Below are 20179 nucleotides of genomic sequence, written 5' to 3'. Positions count from 1 at the left end.
CTTTTCTTTGCGCGTTTGAAAAAGTCTATATACGACATATTTATTCATGTGATTTAGCTATCTTTTTCTCTTTGATTCCATTCTTGTACCTTTTTTGCTTTAGATAGACTTGTTTATTGGCATAAAAGAGTGCGTTTCTGCAATCCTATGACTTTTAACTGGTTTTGTTGACAATCTGGCTGTCTGTCCTACTGTAGTGTTGGTGACATTGGGACCTCGGCCGTATCGTGCGACATTGCCGAATCATGCCATCGCATTGTTTTAGGGAATGGGTTAGAAAAGGGGGACCTAAATGTTGGTTTTCTCACTTGCTCTATTGTATTTCTTTTCACCGAGACGTCGCCGTAGCTAAGAAATCAAAAAAAAAAGAAAAGGACAGCATGTCTTGTCTTGTCTGCATTTGGATATCACCCAGCAACCAGCTAGTTTAAAAAAAAAAAAAAAAAAAGTAAAGAAAAGAAAGTAGTAAAAATCGTCAAATAAAACCATAAAATAAGAAAATCGCATGCGCAGGCGAGACACGACACGACACTCCCATGCTAAATTAGACCGGAACCCCCAAGATCAATATGAACGGGAAAATAAAAATGCTTTTTCTCTTTCTTTCAAGATAAAATTACTGCTGGTTCTCAGCAGCGGCGGCATTCTGCAGATACTGATAGGCACCGTAGGCAACCGCACCACCGAGCAAAAGGAACGCGTACAGACCGAGACCGAGACCAGAGCCCGAGCTGCCGCTGGACGAGGACGAAGAGCTGCCGTGGGTGCTGGGGGCTGGGTCGCCGGGCTGTCGCATTTATTAGTCTCTGGATATAGATTGCGTTGTATAAGGGAAAAGAGGGGAGGTGATGGGGGGCGTACCATTCTCTTCAACTTCCCGACGTACATGCCGTCGAGCAATTCGCGGGCTTCGTCGCTGTGGCCAACATCCTCGAAGGCTTCTGTTGAGTCTTGGCCGCCGACATCGAGGATAACTTCCTCGCCACCACTGTTGCCGTTAGCATCCTTCTTTTTATTGTGTATTGTAGGGCGCAATCGGGTTGCTGGGTGGGAGCTTACGGGTGCTCGTCAACAAAGGAAGAGCAGTCGTAAACCTTGTCGTGGACGATGAGGTAGAGGTCCTTCTTGGTGGTGTGCTCGGAGACCTCGGCGAAGGTGAGTTCTTTGTCGGCCATTGTGGTGTTTGTGTTGTGTAGGAGTTATTGGACTGTGGTGATGACAGGTGGTGTTAGTGATTGTTGGGAATGGAGATGTTTATTTGGCCAGATCGCGATCAGGGGTATAGTAGTATAACTCACGGGTACAACTGAGGAGGGGTTCAAGAAATGGGATATACAGAAAACAGATAGATGAGATATCAAGACAGAGTAATAATATAGAGAGTGTGTGAGAGAGTAAGATAAGTAGAATAAGAGAAAGGAAAAGAAAAGAAGACTGCCGATCCAGACCGTGAGATATTGCCGGCGGTCTATCCGCTGATTCTGCCCGGTGCCAATCAAACCGGGCTTATTAGAATGTCTCCCCAGTATCTACATCTGGCATGTCTGTCCGCATACAGTTTATCCGTGCAATAATACCGTTCTTAACCTCGGCCTCCCCCCGGTTCCTGCTGTCGGGATTAGTCTATCATCCACCATCGACCCCGCGCGGAATTATATACTCTCTTCGTACTCTTCAGTACATTTGACTATGTTCAGTTACCGATAACACATGCATATTCGTCACTCGTCAATGCTCATAATACATCCGAAATCAAAAAATATCCAACGCCTCTAGTACCAAGCCCATCACGGTCATAATATAAACAAATGTGATAAAAAAAAAAGAATGACAAATCTACTTCGCAGGAACCCGCTCGTAAAACACAATATACGCCTGCTCGTTCTGCAACCGCTCCTTATGCCGCAGTTCGCGCGGCTGAAAGTCCGTCGCCCGATCATCGTCAAACTTCCGCCAGCAATGACGCTGTGCATCCCGCACGAGCGAGATATAGTGTCCGCTACCCATTGACGGCCCGATGTGGCGCAGGACCCCGTATGCGTCATATGTGAACGGGGGCACGGTCGCTCCCATCGGGGTTGGGGTCGGGGTCGGAGTGGGCTGGCCTGGTTCTGGGGAAGAGGATGAAGATAGGGGAGGAGGCGAGGATATCACGAATGGGTCCATTCTTAATCCGTACAGCGGGAAGTCTATTGGTGTGTGGATCTTGCGTGCGCTCTGTGTTTTTGAGGCGGAGAAGCGCTTGAAATGGACCACGAGGATCTGGGGCGCTCGCGTGATGATTATCTTTTTCGTTGCGACTCGTTCGCATTTACAGTACGGGCACTTCCAGACCTCGTCGCCGCTTAGCATTTCCTCCTGCGTGTAGCTGCGTAGACAGCTGTAGATGTCCCCCGTGCCTGACGTGGGGATTTCCACGCTGATGCTGTAGAATGCTTCGTATGTTGTCGACGTGCGCTGGCACGTCGTGCATCGTAGTCGACTCGCGTGCTGTCCCGCAAATGAGGACGAGATGAACGATTCTTCCCGGTGGCAGTACCGATCCCACTCGATCCGCGACACCTTCGGGACCGGCATGCGCTCCCGTTGCATCTCCTCGGCAAACGTCAACGGCCGCAGCGGCGTGCGCTGCCAGTTGATGTTCAGATCCTCGTGCAGACAATCTACCAAGAAATCAAAGAACTCCTTAGCGTCCTGCTGGCGGTCGATCGCCCATTCCTGGTTCAACCGCCCGCAGAAATTCCGGAACGATGTCGGTACGATCACCTGCACATCACCCCTCCACAGCGACCGGATCAGATTCGCAAACAACCCCGGCATCACCCCCTGCGATCCCTTCCAGTTCTTCTGTACATAGATCCGGAACCGGTTGTCGTTGAAGAACTTGCTCAGCGTCATCGTCGCGCTGAGGCACTGCAGTGTCGAGTTCATGTAGCACGTGACGCCAAAGTTCGTCAGCCCCGTTCGCGGCAACTTTGGTCGGTTCAGACCTGACGGGTATAGTGCTGTCCTATTCGCCGAGTTTTGTCGTTCTAGCGGCGGCTGGATCTGTCGTCCTTCCGACACCCCACTGTATTTCGGCCGGGGCACGGCGGGTGGAGGCCGCGATGGCGCTTGTGGAACTTGAGGAGCCGCATAGGTGGACAGGGGAGGTGGTGCCAGTGGTCGAGTATGGGGCGCAGTCATCGATTCCTGGATCGCATGTGGCTCCGGGAACCGGCGTAAGAAATCTTCATATGTATGTACGAATGGCGACGGCGGCGAACTTGTAGGTTTCTCTTCAACGCCATCTACTTCCTCCGGCTCTTCGGTTAGAGGCTCTTCCTCCTCTTGTACCGTATCAATTTCCTCGTTCTTCGACTTCTCCATCCACGCAGTGAGCTCCTCGGGGTTGAGAGGTTTGTACTCGCGAAGCCGCCTCTTTCGCACTTCCAGACTGGAATTCGCGCTCACCACGGTTGGCACTCTTCCTAGAGGTCGCCCCGGCTTGCGAACAGGCCGCTTTGCTTGGATCGATCCCATGACGACTGCTGTCGACGACGTGGCTAGCGACTGCTGTCCAAGCAGATCAATCCACGCATCCAGGCCTCCCAGTAACAGTGCTGGAGGTCGCCCATCCTTTAATGGTTTGTAGGCGTTGAATTCGTAGAGAGTGTCATGAAGCGCCCGCAGATGAGGCGCTGAAGTCCCAACTGGCGACCCGGCGAGGTAACTGACCGAGTCCGTCGATTGATCATAATAAACAACCATGTCGAACTCATTCCGTCTTTCGAACAAAGGCTGCTCATGTTCTGGCGACACCACGAGCCGCTCCTCTAGCTCTTCGGCCGACACGTTAGGTTTCAATGCGACGGGCTCAATACAGATTACCGATTTGGCGTAGATATGCCCATGGTCGTACTGGTCCCGTGGACGGACATCTATCAGTAGAATGTTGTATTCTCGTAGATAGTCGAGTAGCTCTTGTGCCTCAATCGCTGGTCGATGTGGCAGGTCGGCCGTGCTGCTCTTCGCCGGATGTATACCGTTGGGTGTCTGAGACCGATATGGATCATATAAGCTGTTCCGGCTAGGACTAGCACTAGGAGAATTAACCAGATGTGAATATCTTGAGTTGTTGGCACGCGAAATTTCTGTCGAAGTACGCGGGGGGTTCGAGGGTGGTTGCGACGGCACGGTCCATATCGGACTATACGCTGGATCCGGCGCGCGGGGCAGCGAGGTGTCTAGAGGAATCTTTGGTGGTAGTGTGGGTACGCTGGGGGAGGAGCCCATACTCCGAGGGCCAAGGGGACGGCGCGGAGGAACAGGGGGAGGGTATGGAGCGGTCGTTTGGGAAAGATTCGATGATGGTCGTGGGGGATAATTGTCAACATATCCTGAGGCCGCCGGCATAGCCAGCGCTCCATTCTGTCCGACAGCCATGGAGTTCTGGTTATTTGTCGCGGATGGTGTCGCTTTTAATCTGGCAAACCTCTGCGCTAGCATATCTTCCGCAGGCGCGGAAAACCGGTTGTTGTTCAACTTGGCTTGCATAGCTGACCGTTGGTATTCTGACGGGCTCGGCATCCGGATTGAACTGCTGCTTGAATCCTCCGGTCGACCTCTTGAACTGCCACTAGGAGCCGGGGAGTTTGTCGCAGATTCCCTCGAGGGCTGGACGTTGCTCACGAGATTATCCTGGATTATCTGTTTCTTGATTTCGTCCATTGTTCCTTGTTTTGTCCGCACTGCCTATATTCTCCAATCAGCCAAGGCCACACAAGAAGTGGTCATTTTTCTCAATGTGAGGCCTACCATCATCAAATCTGCAAACTGCTTGTACCATCCAGGTGTTTGATTGACCGTCATTTTGTAGTCGGGGTGATGAGGGATAATGTTGACGGTGATCTCGGAGGCGCGAAGGTAATGTACGTAGGCTTGATCCGGCTTGTCCTTATCGGCAAGGCTTTTCGCAGTTTCAATTGCTTCGTATGCTCGTTTCATCAATATACTCAACTATAAGCCAAGTTAGCACCTCCCAGTCATTCCCCGCACCAAGTACATTATAGCCCAAATAAAGAACTTACCGGAGTAATCCCATTCACATCCAGCGATGCCGCCTCGTCCTGGAGATCCTTAATATTCGGAAACCGAGGCGGTCCACCCCCAGCCGGTGGAGAGTTGTTGTTGCCATTCCCATAGAACCGACCCGGTTGCCCTCCGCTCGAGTACATGCCACTCACAATTGATTGAGGGCGATTGTTGCTCGCCCACTGCGCGAAATCTGGCGGCGAAGGTAAAGTCGCTGCATCGGAGGACATGTTCCCAGTATTATGAAACCATTCAACGCATCGTTCGACTCTTCTTTGGGCTTAAACGAGGGTATCGAGCAGGCGGCGATATTCCAAGGTCGGGTCGGAGGACGGCACAGCGATTGACGGAGGGGGAGAGTACGTAGGAGATTGCGAACGGCAACCACACAAATGCGCAAGAAGTGACAAGAAGTATTTGTAATCGTTCCAAGCCAAGCAACGTAATGCAGTAAATCACAGGCAAAAACCAAAAAGCAACAGAACAGAATAATAAGGACGAGTTGCTGTTCAGTCCACCTTCGGGACGTGGCTATGGTCCGGGGTAAGTCATGTGACTGTTTACTCACCGCCCAAGTGTGGCGGTGCGTTGGGCGGTGAATGTGGTGGCTTATGTAATATGTACGCCTCGTTGATCTGCCTGGAGCTGTGCATCAACTCATCGCAGTCGCTCTCGTGTTTGGCCCCAAACATCGACTGCTTTTTCTCTTGTTGATTCTTTGATATCCTTGCCTTTAGTTTTGTTTTGTCTCTATTGTTTATCTGGTTTCTGCAAGTATTCTCTCTCTTTGATTCCCCTTCTGGCTGGTCCCTGCCCAACGTCATAGCGATCATCCCCTCCTCCGTTATCAGAACGTCTCTCGCTACAATTGCAACTACATCCGACTTCTCGTCACCGTCACCATGGCGAGTTGGTTCTCGTCGACTTCGCCGCTCGATGAGCGGATCGAGCGGGCTACATCGTCTTCTTTGTATGTTTGTCTACATGTGATTGTCATGTTCCGCAATTGGATCAGATTTCCCCATATCAGGGCGGGTCCTAACATAACCTCTCTTTTCCAGGGAAGATATCGCCCTCAATCTAGAAATCTCGGATCTCATCCGGTCGAAAGGTGTACAGCCAAAGGAGGCGATGAGAGCGTTGAAACGACGGTTAGAAAGTCGGAATCCGAACATACAACTAGCGACTTTGAAGGTTGGCTCTTTTCTCTCGATAACAGCTATGCTTGGCATACTAATTGGGGGTTATCTTGCTTTAGTTGACAGACACGTGCGTGAAGAATGGGGGCACACATTTCCTTGCTGAAATCGCATCACGCGAGTTTATGGATAACCTTGTATCGCTCCTCAAGGCGGAAGGCGCCCCGCTCAACAGCGACGTGAGAGAGAAGATGCTGGCGCTTATCCAGGATTGGGCGATGGCAGCACAAGGGCGTATAGACTTGGCATATGTTGGGCATACTCACCGGAAGCTGGAGGACGAGGGGTTCCCATTCCCTCCTAAGTCTCTAATCAGTGGCAGCATGCTGGAAAGCAGTGCGGTAGGTCTTTTCTTTCATGTTTCAGGTTCTATTGGGAAATCCCTGAACACTGACACTGACATTGACTTTGCTTTATAGCCTCCAGAATGGATAGATTCGGACGTCTGTATGCGCTGTCGGACACCGTTCAGTTTTATGAATCGCAAGCACCACTGCCGGAATTGCGGCAACGTATTTGACGCTCAGTGCTCGAGTAAATCCCTTCCTCTGCCCCATCTGGGCATACTACAACCGGTGCGCGTTGATGATGGGTGTTATGCGAGGTTGACGTCGAAACCGTTCCCGCAACCTTACCTTCCGGATCGATCCTCCTTCAAGAACAACTCTATCACCAAGTCTAACGCGATGGAACCTCGAACAGCCAGGGCGGAAGGTGGCTTTGATGATGACTTGCGTCGGGCATTGGAAATGAGCTTGGAGGAGGCTCAGAACAAGGGCTCCGCAGGCTATGTCCCACAGGCCAAACTCGCCGAGGTCCAGCCTCCAGCTGCCCAGCCAAATGTCGAGGAGGAAGAGGATGCGGATCTGAAGGCTGCTATTGAGGCTTCTCTGCGGGATATGGAAGAACACAAACAACAACACGCTGCGGCTTTGAAGAATCGCACTACGGAGCCTCCTGCGCAAGACACACCGAGTGCGGCAACGCCTTTGCCTAAGAACCCGTACGAACTCAGCCCAGTGGAGGCGGAGAATATCCATCTTTTTGCTACTCTGGTCGACCGACTGCAACATCAACCGCCCGGAACCATTCTCAGAGAACCCCAGATTCAAGAGTTGTATGACAGCATCGGATCTCTTCGACCGAAGCTTGCAAGGAGCTATGGTGAGACAATGAGCAAGCATGGTAAGTTTTTTTTTTTCGATTTCGATGTAATACATTAAATTGTTGACACAACGTGCTTAGATACTCTCCTTGATCTTCATGGCAAATTGTCGACGGTGGTTCGTTATTACGACCGTATGTTGGAGGATCGCCTGTCGAATGCATATTCGCAACACTCAATAGGGTATGGGGCTGTTCCTCCAAGGCAATACCCTGGCGTGTACCCTTCCATGCCTCCCCCTCCTTCTGGTTCCGATGGAAAGGCTGGGTTGGAGAACTTCTACTATGGACAACCCACTGCCGAAGCGCCACCGCCGTCTGCTACAGCGTATGCGCAACAGCCTCAGTTCGAGAGGAGTGTCCCTGATGGCACTGGTCATACCAGGAGCTCTAGTGTCTACCCGCAGCCCCCTCAGTCGGCTTCCTGGAATGGGACCACATATCCTCCTGTTGCTTCTCCGCCACCTTCCAATCCGATGCAGTCACCATACTCAGGCCAAGCAGCTCCAGCGCAGTATTATACGGCACCAACGCTGCCAGGGCAAGACTACACTTTCCGACCACCAGGGGAGCCGGACACGCCGTATCAGCCGTCGTCTATGGTGCAGCATCAGGATTCTCAATACCCCCAATACCCCCCAGCATCATCCGGGTACCCTTCGGCACCAGTGCCTAGCGCACCAGAGCAGCCGCCATCTACGGACCAGCAGTCATCTGGGTACCCGTACCAGCAGTACGCAGAGGCTCCTCCGATGCCAATGAGTGGGCAACCGGCTCCTCAGCAGCAGCAGCCACCACAACAAGCGCAGCAATCCTACTATTATCCACCACCGCCGCAGCATGAGCCGCAACAGCAGGCACCTGTGCCGTCTGCATATCCACTCCAATCACAGGGTGGCACGTATCCTACTGGGGCGGATGTTTCGCCGGTTTCTGCACCAAGCACGCACTATGCACCACCTGCAGCGTCTCGACCGCCTGTGGAGGAAAGCTTGATCGAGCTGTAGTGCTTATTTGTCCTTTTGTCCTTTTGTCCTTTTTATCTTTTGCTTGAGCCACGGCGTTACTCTCCTTATATAGTATGATACCAGAATAAGAGACTTGGTTGTTACGGATAGTCAGTGTATACAAACGGTGATTGGTATGGATAAAGCACCCGTATTGTTTCTCAAGTACTTGTAAGGCAAAGATCTCCCATTCACTTTCATCGTTTTGTGGCGTCTTAACGCGTAATTAATAACCCGCCGGTTGCGGTCGAGCCAAAGTGAAGGTGAGAGCTTCCTCAGGCCTCTTTCTGGTCCAGGCTTTCTCTTCTTCTTCTTCTTCCTCCACTGTCCTCATCCTCAATTTCTCTCTTGTCTTTTTTCCTTCTTCTCATCCTCATCAATCTTCATCTTCATTCTCATCAGTTACAAGTAACTATACTGTTTCACTGTACTCTGTATTACCTCCGTCTTCACGTGGTGTCGTTCTCTCGGTCTTTTTTTCCTCCAATTATCCTGCGTCGCGCTCCGACTCTCGGCCATAAGACAAGACAGTTCCAGAAGCATAGTCATCATCGCTTCGTTCGTTTGTCTGTGGTCTGGTTATCGTCGCTTATTTGCTCTGTACGGCTTCCCCAGAAAAGGGTCACTACTGCTACGGCACAGCTCCTGCTACGGCCACTACCGCTCTGCTGGATCTCCTCCCCCAGTGCTTCTCCTCCTTAGACCTCGGTCTCCATATTTCGCGCCGGTGATCCCTGGCCCACTCGCGGTTCGTTGAGTCGTCGCGCATTCCTCGGAGTTTTTTGCCTTGCCCAGAGAGAGACAAGACAGACTCACCCACGCACCTAGTTGGCAGCCTGGCCACTCTCGAGACGGCGTGTTTTTCTTTGATTAATCACCGTCATGCCGAATTCCAATGCCACTTCTTCCCCCGTCAAGCGCCCGGGCCTGGGGCGCCGTGCAGTTTCCTCTCACGCCGTTGTCACGCGCTCGACCTCAACTACCGGAGATTCGTCCGACCCAAAATCCCACGTCGTGCACCGGCATCATCATCCTCGCCCGCACCTCGTCGGCCACCGTCACAACCACAATCGCAATCCTTCCTACGGAAAGAACGTCAACAAATTACAGCGACTCACTTCCGGAGCTGAGCCCGTCCGTCATCATCAACGCAAAAAGTCTGCGCCCGCGACACCCGCTGCGAGTCCCCCGCGCGGTGGTCCCCACGTGCGCTGGGAGGAGGCTGAGTTCGAAGATCCGAATCCGGCAACGTCGATGAAGAAAAATAACTCGAGTCCCGCGTTGCGACGATATACGTCTACAGGTACAGCTCCCAGCAAGAAATCAATTGTTAGTACCGACCGTCCCCGCTCGAGTTCTGGGAAGAAGAAAACGGTGGGTTTCGAGATCGGAGATTCGGACAACGACGACGGTGACTGGGAGGATACTACGCAGTCGCCCGAAAGCACTAGGCGCAGTTCCGTTGCACAATCCAAGGGAAGCGTGGAGAACGCTGCAGCGCTAGTGGATCCTTTGATATTTGTCAAGCGCCCTTATCCTCAAATACCGCGAGCGACCAGTCTCCCGGAGCCGACCAGCCAAACTTTCGCTCAGGAAGGTCAGTCAACGGACGACGAGGAGGGACAAGAACCACAGCACGAGGAGAAAGAGAGGCAGGGATTTCAGGAACAGCAAGAGTCGCAACAAGATAACAAACAACAAGAAGCCGGTCAAGTACCTGAACCCAGTGCGATCGCATCTCGTCTTATCAGTCCGGCGCTTTCGGCCAAAGCTCCCCCCGCCATGTCCTCCATATCCGCCATGGCCAAACCGGCGGCTATCGATACTGCCATTTCACGTACTGCTTCGCTGAATAGCCTGAAAGCTGGTCAAGATGGCTCCCGACGCACGTTGCCTTCGCCAAATCCCGCCTTAGCAAGTACCCCCGGAAACCACACACAAGCAACTTCATCATCGATCGAGGGAGGCGTTTCCAGGTTCATCGTGAACAACAATGGGGCTTCCAGGGCAGATTCCGATCCCAATACCCCGTCCTCGTTTCTGCCACACTATCACCCGCAGACCCCGCCGTCGCCTGGCACTACGATTAAGCCTCGTGCATCCCCGCCCTCGAGACCCCCTGGCGCAGAGCCACCATCTCGAACACAGCAAAAGCTCTGGCTACAGCGAACGGCTGCGCTGAACACATCCCCTCCTGATGGTCATGATACGGTGCCCCCGTCGGCGATGGATGGGACTTTCATGACTTCAGCGCACGGCCGACCAGGAACTGGAGCGTACGATGCGGGAAGAGCACTTGTCAACGGGTCAGCCAGATCAGGCGGTCCAGGACACGACAACGAAGCCAAGCAAACCCGCAAGGCATTCGAGAAGACCGCTCTAGAACTCACAGTCGTCCGACGATTCCAGTCGCCAACCGCAGATAGCTTCAGCCGCTTAAGGTCCGTCATCCAGGAAACCAGAGGTTCCGAACGAAGCAACACATCACTCGGCCAGCCGGTCAAATCAGCACCCGCGTTAACACTCCTCAACGACAGACAGCAGTCTAGTCGGGGATCCGGTCAAGCCTCGAGTCCGGAAGCGAGACAGCTCGTGGGTAAGAGGATGAGGCCCTCTGTCTCGGAGGCGGATGATTCGTCTGTCAACGACTCTGGTGATCGGCCGAAATCTCAACACCCATCTCAGCGGATCCTTTCTACTTCTGATGATACGGCAACCGCAAATCCTTCGACTGACGACGACGCGGAAACCAACGAATACAACGACACTGAAATGATGATCCGTCGCATGTGGGACAGTCGCATTGTGGCTTCTTCTGCGTAGCCGCCCTACTTTCGTCCTTTTTTTGTTATTTTACTGCAATTGCAAAGCAAGCAACCTCGGCGTTTCGGTTTCGCATTAGCATCATCATGATCAGATTGATTGACTTAAGAGGAACACATTCAGCATACGGTTATTTACGGCAGAACGCATCGATTGCTTCAACAGGAGACACTTTTGTCTATTTCTTTTTATCAGCTTGTTTTGCTCTGTTGGCTTTTTTATTTTTTCGTTGCATGGGACATGATTACTGTTACTTAATGTGTGTATCTGGTTTATGGCAGTACAGGGCTTGACTTGGCTTCTTTTGTTTCTTTTCATACATGCAGGTCATACATTGCACTCTGTATAGGACCGAGTTTATGGTGCTCTGCTGTAAATATGTGATTTAACTTAATGAGAGTGGATACTGACGGATGACATGTATAGAGCACCTTAGCATAGAAGTTGCTAGACCCAGGCCCGGAACCGTGGGCAGTCAGCCAGGCTAGATAATGGGTGCAAAGTATTCTTTTTCTGTAAATGATTCTTGGGGGCTTCAAGTTCTTCATACCGAGTAGTTGTGATCTCTGGGTCAGTGTACCATGCAAACTGATGATAAAAGCTTCCTGGTTCTTGTGCTTGGGCCCGTCGATCTTCGTATTCTGTGTCGCCATGGTTCCGATTACTTCGGCGACTCTTGGGCCAAATCATGTTTCAGCTCTGTCTCCGATGGAACAAAAGGCGCTAGAGATGCCATTATGAGAAGTAATTGCAGAATACAACTGACACGCCGATCTGGTGGATTGAGTAGTAGAGGTATATGGTTTGTGTAAGCGGGGTACAGAGACCTAGCTAGGCCTCTCTAGAAGTTCAATTTAGGATATGAAATAATGTTTGTAGACAGGTATGAGTATGACTCTGGTGGGAGCTGTTCAAGTTCGACACATCGGCTTCAGACAACAATTAGATGAAATCACATGGCATGCTGGAAGGGAAGGTTGGCCACAACAATACACAACTCTACTCTGGGGTTATCATATGATATACTCCGTACACAGAGCTCTAGTTGCTCTCCAAATAATCACTAGTTACACATCTGGGTCTGCATTTGTCATCCTTAGGTCCACAAACGAATTAGTTTACAGTTTCTAATGACCAGTGCTAACTCATTGATTGCACTAGATAATTGCTTATATTAGAGCGTCTATATTTTTGTATGTCCCTTCACCACAAGGGTACCGCTCTCGTTGTTGGTTACATAGAAAGAAAACCTCCATTGCGGGCTAAACCCATCTCCGCACTCCCCATGAGGGAACACCTTGTACGAATGCAGATCCATCTGATAGGATTCTTTTATTCGAATGTATTGCTAGGGCATGACCCGTTATGTCGATCCATATACGAAAAACTTCAGCGGCGTATGTATGGAGTGATCAGTACGAGATACTAGCAGTACGAACCGTGGCTCATCGTTCATCCAGGTAGCCATTACCACTTCTATATATATATAGTTGGTCGAACATCCAGTGATTAAGATGATAAGAAAAGAGAATGTACAGTATATGGTATATCAAACCACAGAAACTCGTGATATATACATCGATAGTTTAGTGAAACTCAGAATAAAGAGTCATAATCATACCCTAGCCCGTTCTCTACCACCACCTCTCCCACGGGCTCCTCCTCTACCACCGCCGCCACCGCGATTCCCGCCGTGGCCTCGTGGTTGGCTTGGAGGATGATGATTGCTCTGCTGTTGCTGTTGCTTTTTATCTCGGTTGTTGTTATCGGAACGATGTTGATTCAGCTGTTGCGTCAAGGCGGAAGCATCTGATGCAGGTCGAGGACCACTACCGCCAGCACCACCATCTTTACCTCTTCCACCACCACCGCCGCCGCCTCGTCTCTTGTTATTGCTGTTGTTATTGTTGCGAGATGATCCCTTACCACGACTGCCCCGCGTACCTTTCCCTTCTTGAGCCGTGGAAGAAGATTCCGGTTGCTCCAGATCAGGCAGCCCCTGCACACGTCTACTCTCTTGATCCCACCATTCCTGGAACTCCTGCTCGGCCTGGATATCCTGCAGGTTGTGCTTTGCCGTTGCAGCTTCGTGGATCTCGTCTTTTTCTGTCTGCTGCTGGATGAGGATGGCGGCGAGCGATAGGGAGTTGGCCGAGGGCGTGTGGAAGCTCGTTTGGTAGGGTTCTGGGCGAGGGATGTGGCGGACGGATTGGATGGCTGGTGGTTGTGGTTGTGTGCTGTTGCTTGGAGACGGAGCCAAGGGGACAGGTGTCGTGGATGGCCCAGAGGCTGCAGAGGATTTCAACGGCGATGATGTAGGTACATTGGCCGAAACGCTGCGGCTTTGTGTCTGTACAGGTGCTGCGGGTTTCGAGGGAGATGGTGTACCCGCAACCGTTTGACGGAGAGTCATGGCAGGTCGTTGAGGGATCTTCATGGATTGAGAACTTTCTCCGTTCATCCCCGGTGGAGGATCGGGTTTGTTGGCGGAAGCCGGTGGCAGTTTCCAAGGATTCTGTGATGCCTCTTTGGCGTCTTGCTCTGCAGCAAGTCTTTCTTGCATTTGCTGCTGCTGAAGCTTCTTCCGTTCCTTTTGAGACAGCTTTGGGGCGGCGTTGCTGCTGCTCTCTCGCCGAGATTCCTTGGACATGCCTAGACTGAGGTTGGACATCCGGGTTCCTGACGTCTCGGCCATGATATCTTTTAGGTCTTTCTTGCCAGCTGCCATTGGTGATCTCCAAGGAGCCGGGGCGCCCATATCTGGAGTCAAAGACACCCCGTTCTTCCTCTGCAACGCTCCGGCTCGGGTTTCTGATGGCGACTCCGCGAGAAGCGTGTCTTGAGGTGATGCCATCTGGCCATCCAAGAAGCTCCGGTCGCCGAATGATTCCTCTTCGATAAGACTAGACCCAAGCAAAGGTGACTCAATCACGCCAACCTGCCTAGATCCCCGAATCGGTGTCTTTCCTTTCATGGAATCACCCGGCGATAGCACAGCTTCTTCATCCATCTCGAACATCAAGTCATTGGTAGAGTTCTTGGACTTCAGAACCGGACTTCTTGCTACGTTTGAGATTTCCTTCAATGGTCCTGCCTTCGCCTTCACCTTCGATGCGGATGGCGGCCCTGGCTTTTCATTACCCGTTTGTCGAGTCTCAACCCGGTCCATACGGGACTGAAGCTTCATCGAATCGATCCTTCGTTGCTTGTCACGCTCGACTAAACCGACGAGCTCCGGGTACTTCTCAAAGACATAATCGTCAGAGTTACGACCCCGAGATATGGGGAAACAGGCCATTTGGTTGTCATGGCATATCGAATCAAGTTCGCTAAGCAGTTCTTCGTCAAGGTCCTTTAGAAATCTGTACAATATCGTCAGATACCATCGAATACAATACGTAAGAATAGCACTTACCCATTCGATAGCAAGTCCTCTAGGTTCAAGCAGATGTACTCCAGTGCAGCATCCTTGAACTCTTTGACGTAGCAAGGTGCGATGATGTTGAGAAGATAGCAGACGTTACGATTGTGCACTTTAACCATGTCAGCGCACCATTTCCATTAACGTAACCCAGGCGAATGTACTCACCAAACTTGCCAAGCATCTTCTGACACACCTGGGCCAGCCTATCGATCATCAACTCGTTTGCCGTGAACGCAACATCAAACACCAGATCGATGAAATCCTCAAGACTCTCCGTCCGAACCTCGTCGAAAAGCTGCTCTTCCGTGTCCGCATATATGTGCCGGAGTACGAAATCAAAGACAGATCGATCAATGTGCTTGAGGTCGACATGGACCGCATTGTTAGGATCGGTACGGCGCGACGACAGCCACTTGCCACCGGAACGGCCATGGAACAGGGCTTCGAAAAACGGACATCGCTGACAAACGACCTGGCTATGCACTCTTCGAGACTCACCGTTCAATTCGACGACCACATCTGCGTTCTCAAAGAATGAGGGATCATTGATTGCCCAGGTCATATCCGTTTTCAGAGCTTTGATGGGCTCGATCATCAGCCTAGCTGCTCGTTCCAAGGTAGGTAGTTCCAGATAGGTGCCAATCCGCATGACTTCTGTACGGACTTGACGATATCTCGAAGTATGTTCGGGCGAGATTCTGGTTAGCTGCCAGACGTCAAGCGTGTTGTCCGTGTACAGGAAGAACGCAAGGTTCAGAATGGCCAAGAAATCAACGTCGTGAAACCGTATTTGACTTCTTCCGTCGTGTCCGTATTCGATGTCAAGGACATCAGGTATAGAGAAGTAATACTTTTGTCGAAATTCATGAAAGGCCTTCCGTAGAACTGGGCTGCGTCCGGCTAACATGATTTCATGGACAGGAATCCGCGCCTCTGACTGCGAGCTCTTAAGCCAAACTGTTCCATTAGGTGCATCAAACCGCCCAGATAGAAAACGGGACTCGATATCTGGGATTGACAGGACAGTCCTTTTGATGGACATGACGAGACCAAATCCAGATTCCAAGGAATCATTTTCTGTAATTTGTGCAGTATCGACCGTCGTCCTCAGGGAATCAAACGGCGACAGCGGCAGAAGATCGTTCCACAAGGTGCTCTGGTCGATCTCGATCTGCTCCCGAGTCACATTGCAGTCTCGTTGGGCGACTGCATACGCCCCAAATGCATTACTGCGCACCCCAACGACCCGTGAGAGCCCGGGAATACGAACGAACTTGTAGTCCTTTAATGCTCCTTTAGACTTGTGACGCTTTTCCTTTCGCCATGCGGAGCCGGAATTTGTGCAGATAATGATCGAGCCGTCCTGCCCGACATCAACATCCCTAACGGCCATATAGGACCTCTTCACAGACCATTCCCGAGTAGGAGAAGAAAGTGAATTTTTAATTTTTGATGGGTTTGTCGTCGATGTTAGAGCTGAGGAATTCTCCGATTTGTTGACTTGGACGGTGAAGACATCACCAGAACTGGACAGGGCACAGATGGCGCTTCCACCAGACGTAATCTTCATGATATGATTGACCGAAGTATCATATCGGGTGGCCATGAAGCTGTCTCTGATAAATCTCGAGCTGATATCCAGGGGGAAGGTAATCTTCGAGTAGCCATACTGCGAGAACACCCAGACCTCATGGTTTTGGAGAAGCACAGCTGTAGCATGGTCGATTGCGGTAACCGTTTGAATCCCAGCACTGAAAAGCGATGCTCCTACACGTCTGGGTGTTGTCTGAACCTCCAGCGAGCGCGCATCCGAATCGACGAGGCCAAGCTGGCCCTCATTCTTACCAAATGTGTACAGTCCAGAGTTACTGAAAACGACCGAGTGAATCGCTGACGCTGCAGCACCGTATATAATTTCCTTCTTGAAGGGGTTGAATATCTGCCGTGGGGTCGTTTGAATCGGGACATCGTCACGGTTTTGTGCCCTAGGGAGATTGTAGCCCAGCTGGCCAAATTTGTTGCTTCCCCAACTAAAGATCTCACCCTGCTCTGTGATTGCGAGGGAATGATCCTGGCCCAGAGCAATGGAAATGACTTTCTTCTTTGCAAGGCCACCTGTTTCAATGCAAGCGAAGCTGAACCTGGTAGACTCGTCGCCAGTTCCCAAGCGGCCGCCTGGACCAAACCCACACATGAAAAGGTTTGATTCAGGGTCGTCTGTGAGGATTGCAGTATGAAGCTTCGACATGACCATGTTTTGGAATTTCACCGGTTTGTTCTTGATCAGCACTGGTAGATCCGTTGACGAGTCAGACACATAATGTCCATCATCTGACCGTTGCTCCTGGTATTCCCGAAAGAACCGCTGTAAGAGATGCTCTGGTCGTTCGAGCGCGATCCGTTCTGGGAACTGGCGGTCATCCTGGTCACCAAGACCAAGATTCAAGTTTTTGTTGCTACCAAGCGTGAAGATCTCGTCAGCGCCCAGATTCAGGCGAGGTTTCAAGGCAATTCTTCCTGCATAAATGTCATCGCTATCCTGATCGTCATGTGACGGCGGGCTGGACGCAGCATCGCTACCCTGAACGTCTGCCATAATTGTAGGATCTAATGCCGTCGCAGGAGAAACAAATTGTTTGATGTCGCGAGACATGATGGTGGCCCCGTAGACATCAAAGGGACTATATCCCTCTCGATCTTTGATCTTAATCAAGCCTCCATTTGGGTGGCCGGTACTGCCCAATTTACTGAAGTCGGTGGCGTCCCGCAAATCCCGGGCCAACAATGTTTGAGCAATCGTAGCATTCCCCGCATACAACGCTCGATGCAGAGCGGTCCATCCACTCTCCCCATCCTGCGCGTATATGTCCACCCACGGTATCTCCAACAAAGCGCTCGCAAAATCGACTGCTGTTGGTTTGGGCGACGAGGCGACTAGGTGAAGGAGGGTTCTGCCATGCAGGTCTCGTGCGTTCAAATCCGCTCGTGATAAGGTCGTACCGGGACGCGGGCCACCACTTCGATCAGCACTCGGTGTGCCTGGCGAAGTGCCACTCAACTTTTTGCTTTTCCCAGAAGGACCAGGAGACGAAGCGATCATCGCACTGGGACTTCCGACCTTGAAGGCTGATGTTTCTCCACCACCTCCACCTCCCGGAGCCCGCTGGCCGCCGGAGGTATAACCGGCGTTGGCCAGAACCCGCCGGAAGCTCTCGACATCATCTCGCGAAAAGTATTCCCAGAGTTTGCTGCTCATGTGCCCCGAGTTGTCGCGATGCAGAAACTCTTATCAGCCCGGGACCAGAACGTCGTCTTTCAACGGCGCACTGGATAATAGGTTGGCGGGCGATAAGAGCGTTCCAGCCGAAAGAGGGACAAGTAACCCGTACGGGGAGGTGAACAAATAAGTTGTATGCAGTAGTCGATCTCTTCGGCGATTCGAAACGAAGGTGGAATAGACGCTGCGGGTTCTAAATGTCTAAGACGACGCGAGAAAAGGAATTGTGCGCGAGAGCGTGCCGAGGCGAGTTTGTGCGGAGGGTGGCGCTGACAAGATATGGTTATCGGGACGGATGTCGAACAAAAAAAAGCGAGGGAGACGCGACCGCGAATTCGACGTCGAGAAAGGAATTCCAAGAAGGATGATGGCACGTATGGATATAAGCGAGTGGAATATGAATATGAGGGGCAACGAAGGAGTTGATATTCGGAAGATCAAGGAAGGAGGGGAGTCACTCGAGATGATCGCGACGGTCAGGGCACTGGCCAATCAAAAGCCGCGTTCCCCTCCATGCCCCCGGACGAGAAGACACTGTAGGCCAAATGAGGACCCCGACTAGATTCCGTTCATGCTGGGAAACGGTTCGCTGTATTCCAAACCCCCAGGATTCCAACACTCGAGGCTGGAGAAGGCGGGTGGGATGTGCTGGTGGTGTCAATGGCCCCCGGATGACCTCGGTATACATGGTCGTGGACAAATGAACAGCTATTATTGATAGACTAGGTGAACAAGTAGGACCATAGATCAATGGAGCATCTATTATGGAGTTCATTGATATTGAAGAGATAGTTCTGTATAGCCGGCTGTCTATGCACCTGTGCACTCTTAACGCTGATCCGACTACAGTCATCCTGAGTACTCCGTACGGAGCCTCCTATCCAAGGATCCAGGATAGTTATGACAGTGTTCCGTCGTCAATGACTTGGCAGTGAAAACTAAGCATCTGCTTGACAGGTGTTCAGAGTAGACAACTGTGCTGGCCAGAACCCCGGCAGCGTCTCGCAGCAGCTGACCGTCTCACCAAAAACGTCTTCATCTCACGAGGGCAAAGATCCTCTTAAGAGAGGACAGTCATCTAACCATAATGGCAACCGATGACCATAATCATACTTTGCATTACTCCGTAGAGTGATCGGAGATTAACTCTGTTCGTTCCAGATATAGATAGGAAATTAAATATGTATTCTTTTTCTCGTAGGATCTCGCAGTCCGGTTGGCAAACCAGCTTACCGTAACACATGTCGATGATGCATCATTCCATCATATCGTATCTGTACTCCATCCTCCATCTGCATAGAAAGAAAAAGAGAACAAAAACAAAGGATCATTCTATAGCTCTCTGGAATATAGAAATATAGAAGATGTCTCAGATTGCGCCTGCATAGACGGATTTCCCGGATGAGGGAACCAGGTCCATCCTGACTGCGATTGGGTCTCTCGGCCACTTGGAAGAGGTTGTTCAGCTGCAACTCTGTCGACACCCGTCATCCCCGGACAAGCCACCGTGCATATCCCCTAGGAGTCATGCAGCACCGGCGCTCGGGGAACATATTTTCAGACGCGTTTTCCTGGAGAGCGATTGTTGGCGAGGCAGCCAGTCGTGACGGGCGATTGGATCCATGCACGCAACTAAACAAGCACTGACCATTCGATATTATTTGCTGGAACACTAGATGCCTCACGAGCAAACAAATAGCTTTAGTTGGCCAATGGAGCCAGAATGTCAAAAAACAAGTGCAGATGTACAAGTACTCCGTGTACGTACTTATAAAGAAGGAAGATAGAATGACGAGATATGGAGATGATGCCTTCGTTACATATCATCTGTATTCCCTAGTAAAAATACCACTATGTACCAATAATTACGGTTTATTACCTCTCCGCCTTTGATTTTCCACGCCTGTGACAGTTGGCAGAACGGGGTTGGCTTAACTGGAACCTTAACTAGAAATAGGGGGCCGTAACCCGATTCTCACTGCTGCTGATCGGGTCAGTTTGACTCCGCGTGTTATTTTTGTGACGGTATGATACGATACAGATGCTTCATTCTTACCGCCTTCAACGTCCGGGATCAGCAGCAGCAGATAGTAGTACTACATGTACCAGAATATATCAGGAAAGAATAAAAGAAGAGAATAAATACAATAAAAAGACATAGAAACAAGTGAATAATCGGGAAATACACTTTGTCTTCAGATATTCCTCCGTA

The 20179-nt window shown here is 51.1% G+C and overlaps 5 protein-coding genes across 5 annotated transcripts; 2 read left to right on the top strand and 3 right to left on the bottom strand.

The window, feature by feature from the left end:
- Positions 1-429: 429 nt before the first annotated feature.
- Positions 430-1423, bottom strand: ASPGLDRAFT_44858 (cytochrome b5-like heme/steroid binding domain-containing protein). The gene is made up of 4 exons (XM_022546098.1): positions 1299-1423; positions 1060-1207; positions 862-988; positions 430-787 (listed from the first exon to the last, which is right to left on the bottom strand). The coding sequence occupies exons 2-4, from the start codon at positions 1173-1175 to the stop codon at positions 617-619; spliced, it is 414 nt and encodes a 137-aa protein (XP_022402576.1). The 5' UTR covers positions 1176-1207; positions 1299-1423; the 3' UTR covers positions 430-616.
- ASPGLDRAFT_145774 (putative ubiquitin C-terminal hydrolase) lies at positions 1387-5560 on the bottom strand. Its single transcript, XM_022541860.1, has 3 exons — positions 5070-5560; positions 4798-4998; positions 1387-4734 (listed from the first exon to the last, which is right to left on the bottom strand). The coding sequence occupies exons 1-3, from the start codon at positions 5301-5303 to the stop codon at positions 1837-1839; spliced, it is 3333 nt and encodes a 1110-aa protein (XP_022402575.1). The 5' UTR covers positions 5304-5560; the 3' UTR covers positions 1387-1836.
- A 415-nt stretch (positions 5561-5975) lies between these two features.
- Positions 5976-8443, top strand: vps27 (ESCRT-0 subunit protein VPS27; the record flags this gene model as incomplete). Its single annotated transcript, XM_022540366.1, has 5 exons — positions 5976-6043; positions 6135-6267; positions 6332-6613; positions 6692-7457; positions 7518-8443. 5 exons carry the CDS (start codon positions 5976-5978, stop codon positions 8441-8443), a joined length of 2175 nt encoding a protein of 724 aa, XP_022402574.1.
- Positions 8444-9325: 882 nt separating this feature from the next.
- On the top strand, positions 9326-11266 carry ASPGLDRAFT_24070 (uncharacterized protein; the record flags this gene model as incomplete). Its single annotated transcript, XM_022543362.1, has 1 exon — positions 9326-11266. One exon carries the CDS (start codon positions 9326-9328, stop codon positions 11264-11266), a length of 1941 nt encoding a protein of 646 aa, XP_022402573.1.
- A 1522-nt stretch (positions 11267-12788) lies between these two features.
- Positions 12789-18183, bottom strand: ASPGLDRAFT_1289366 (BTB domain and ankyrin repeat protein). The gene is made up of 3 exons (XM_022540843.1): positions 14856-18183; positions 14682-14799; positions 12789-14628 (listed from the first exon to the last, which is right to left on the bottom strand). Exons 1-3 carry the CDS (start codon positions 17944-17946, stop codon positions 12882-12884), a joined length of 4956 nt encoding a protein of 1651 aa, XP_022402572.1. The 5' UTR covers positions 17947-18183; the 3' UTR covers positions 12789-12881.
- Between the last annotated feature and the right edge of the window lie 1996 nt (positions 18184-20179).

The sequence above is a fragment of the Aspergillus glaucus genome (assembly GCF_001890805.1).
Source record: "Aspergillus glaucus CBS 516.65 unplaced genomic scaffold ASPGLscaffold_6, whole genome shotgun sequence".
NCBI classification, from domain to species: domain Eukaryota; kingdom Fungi; phylum Ascomycota; class Eurotiomycetes; order Eurotiales; family Aspergillaceae; genus Aspergillus; species Aspergillus glaucus.
Note: the sequence above shows the minus strand (reverse complement) of the source record. Positions and strands in the feature narration are given on the sequence as shown.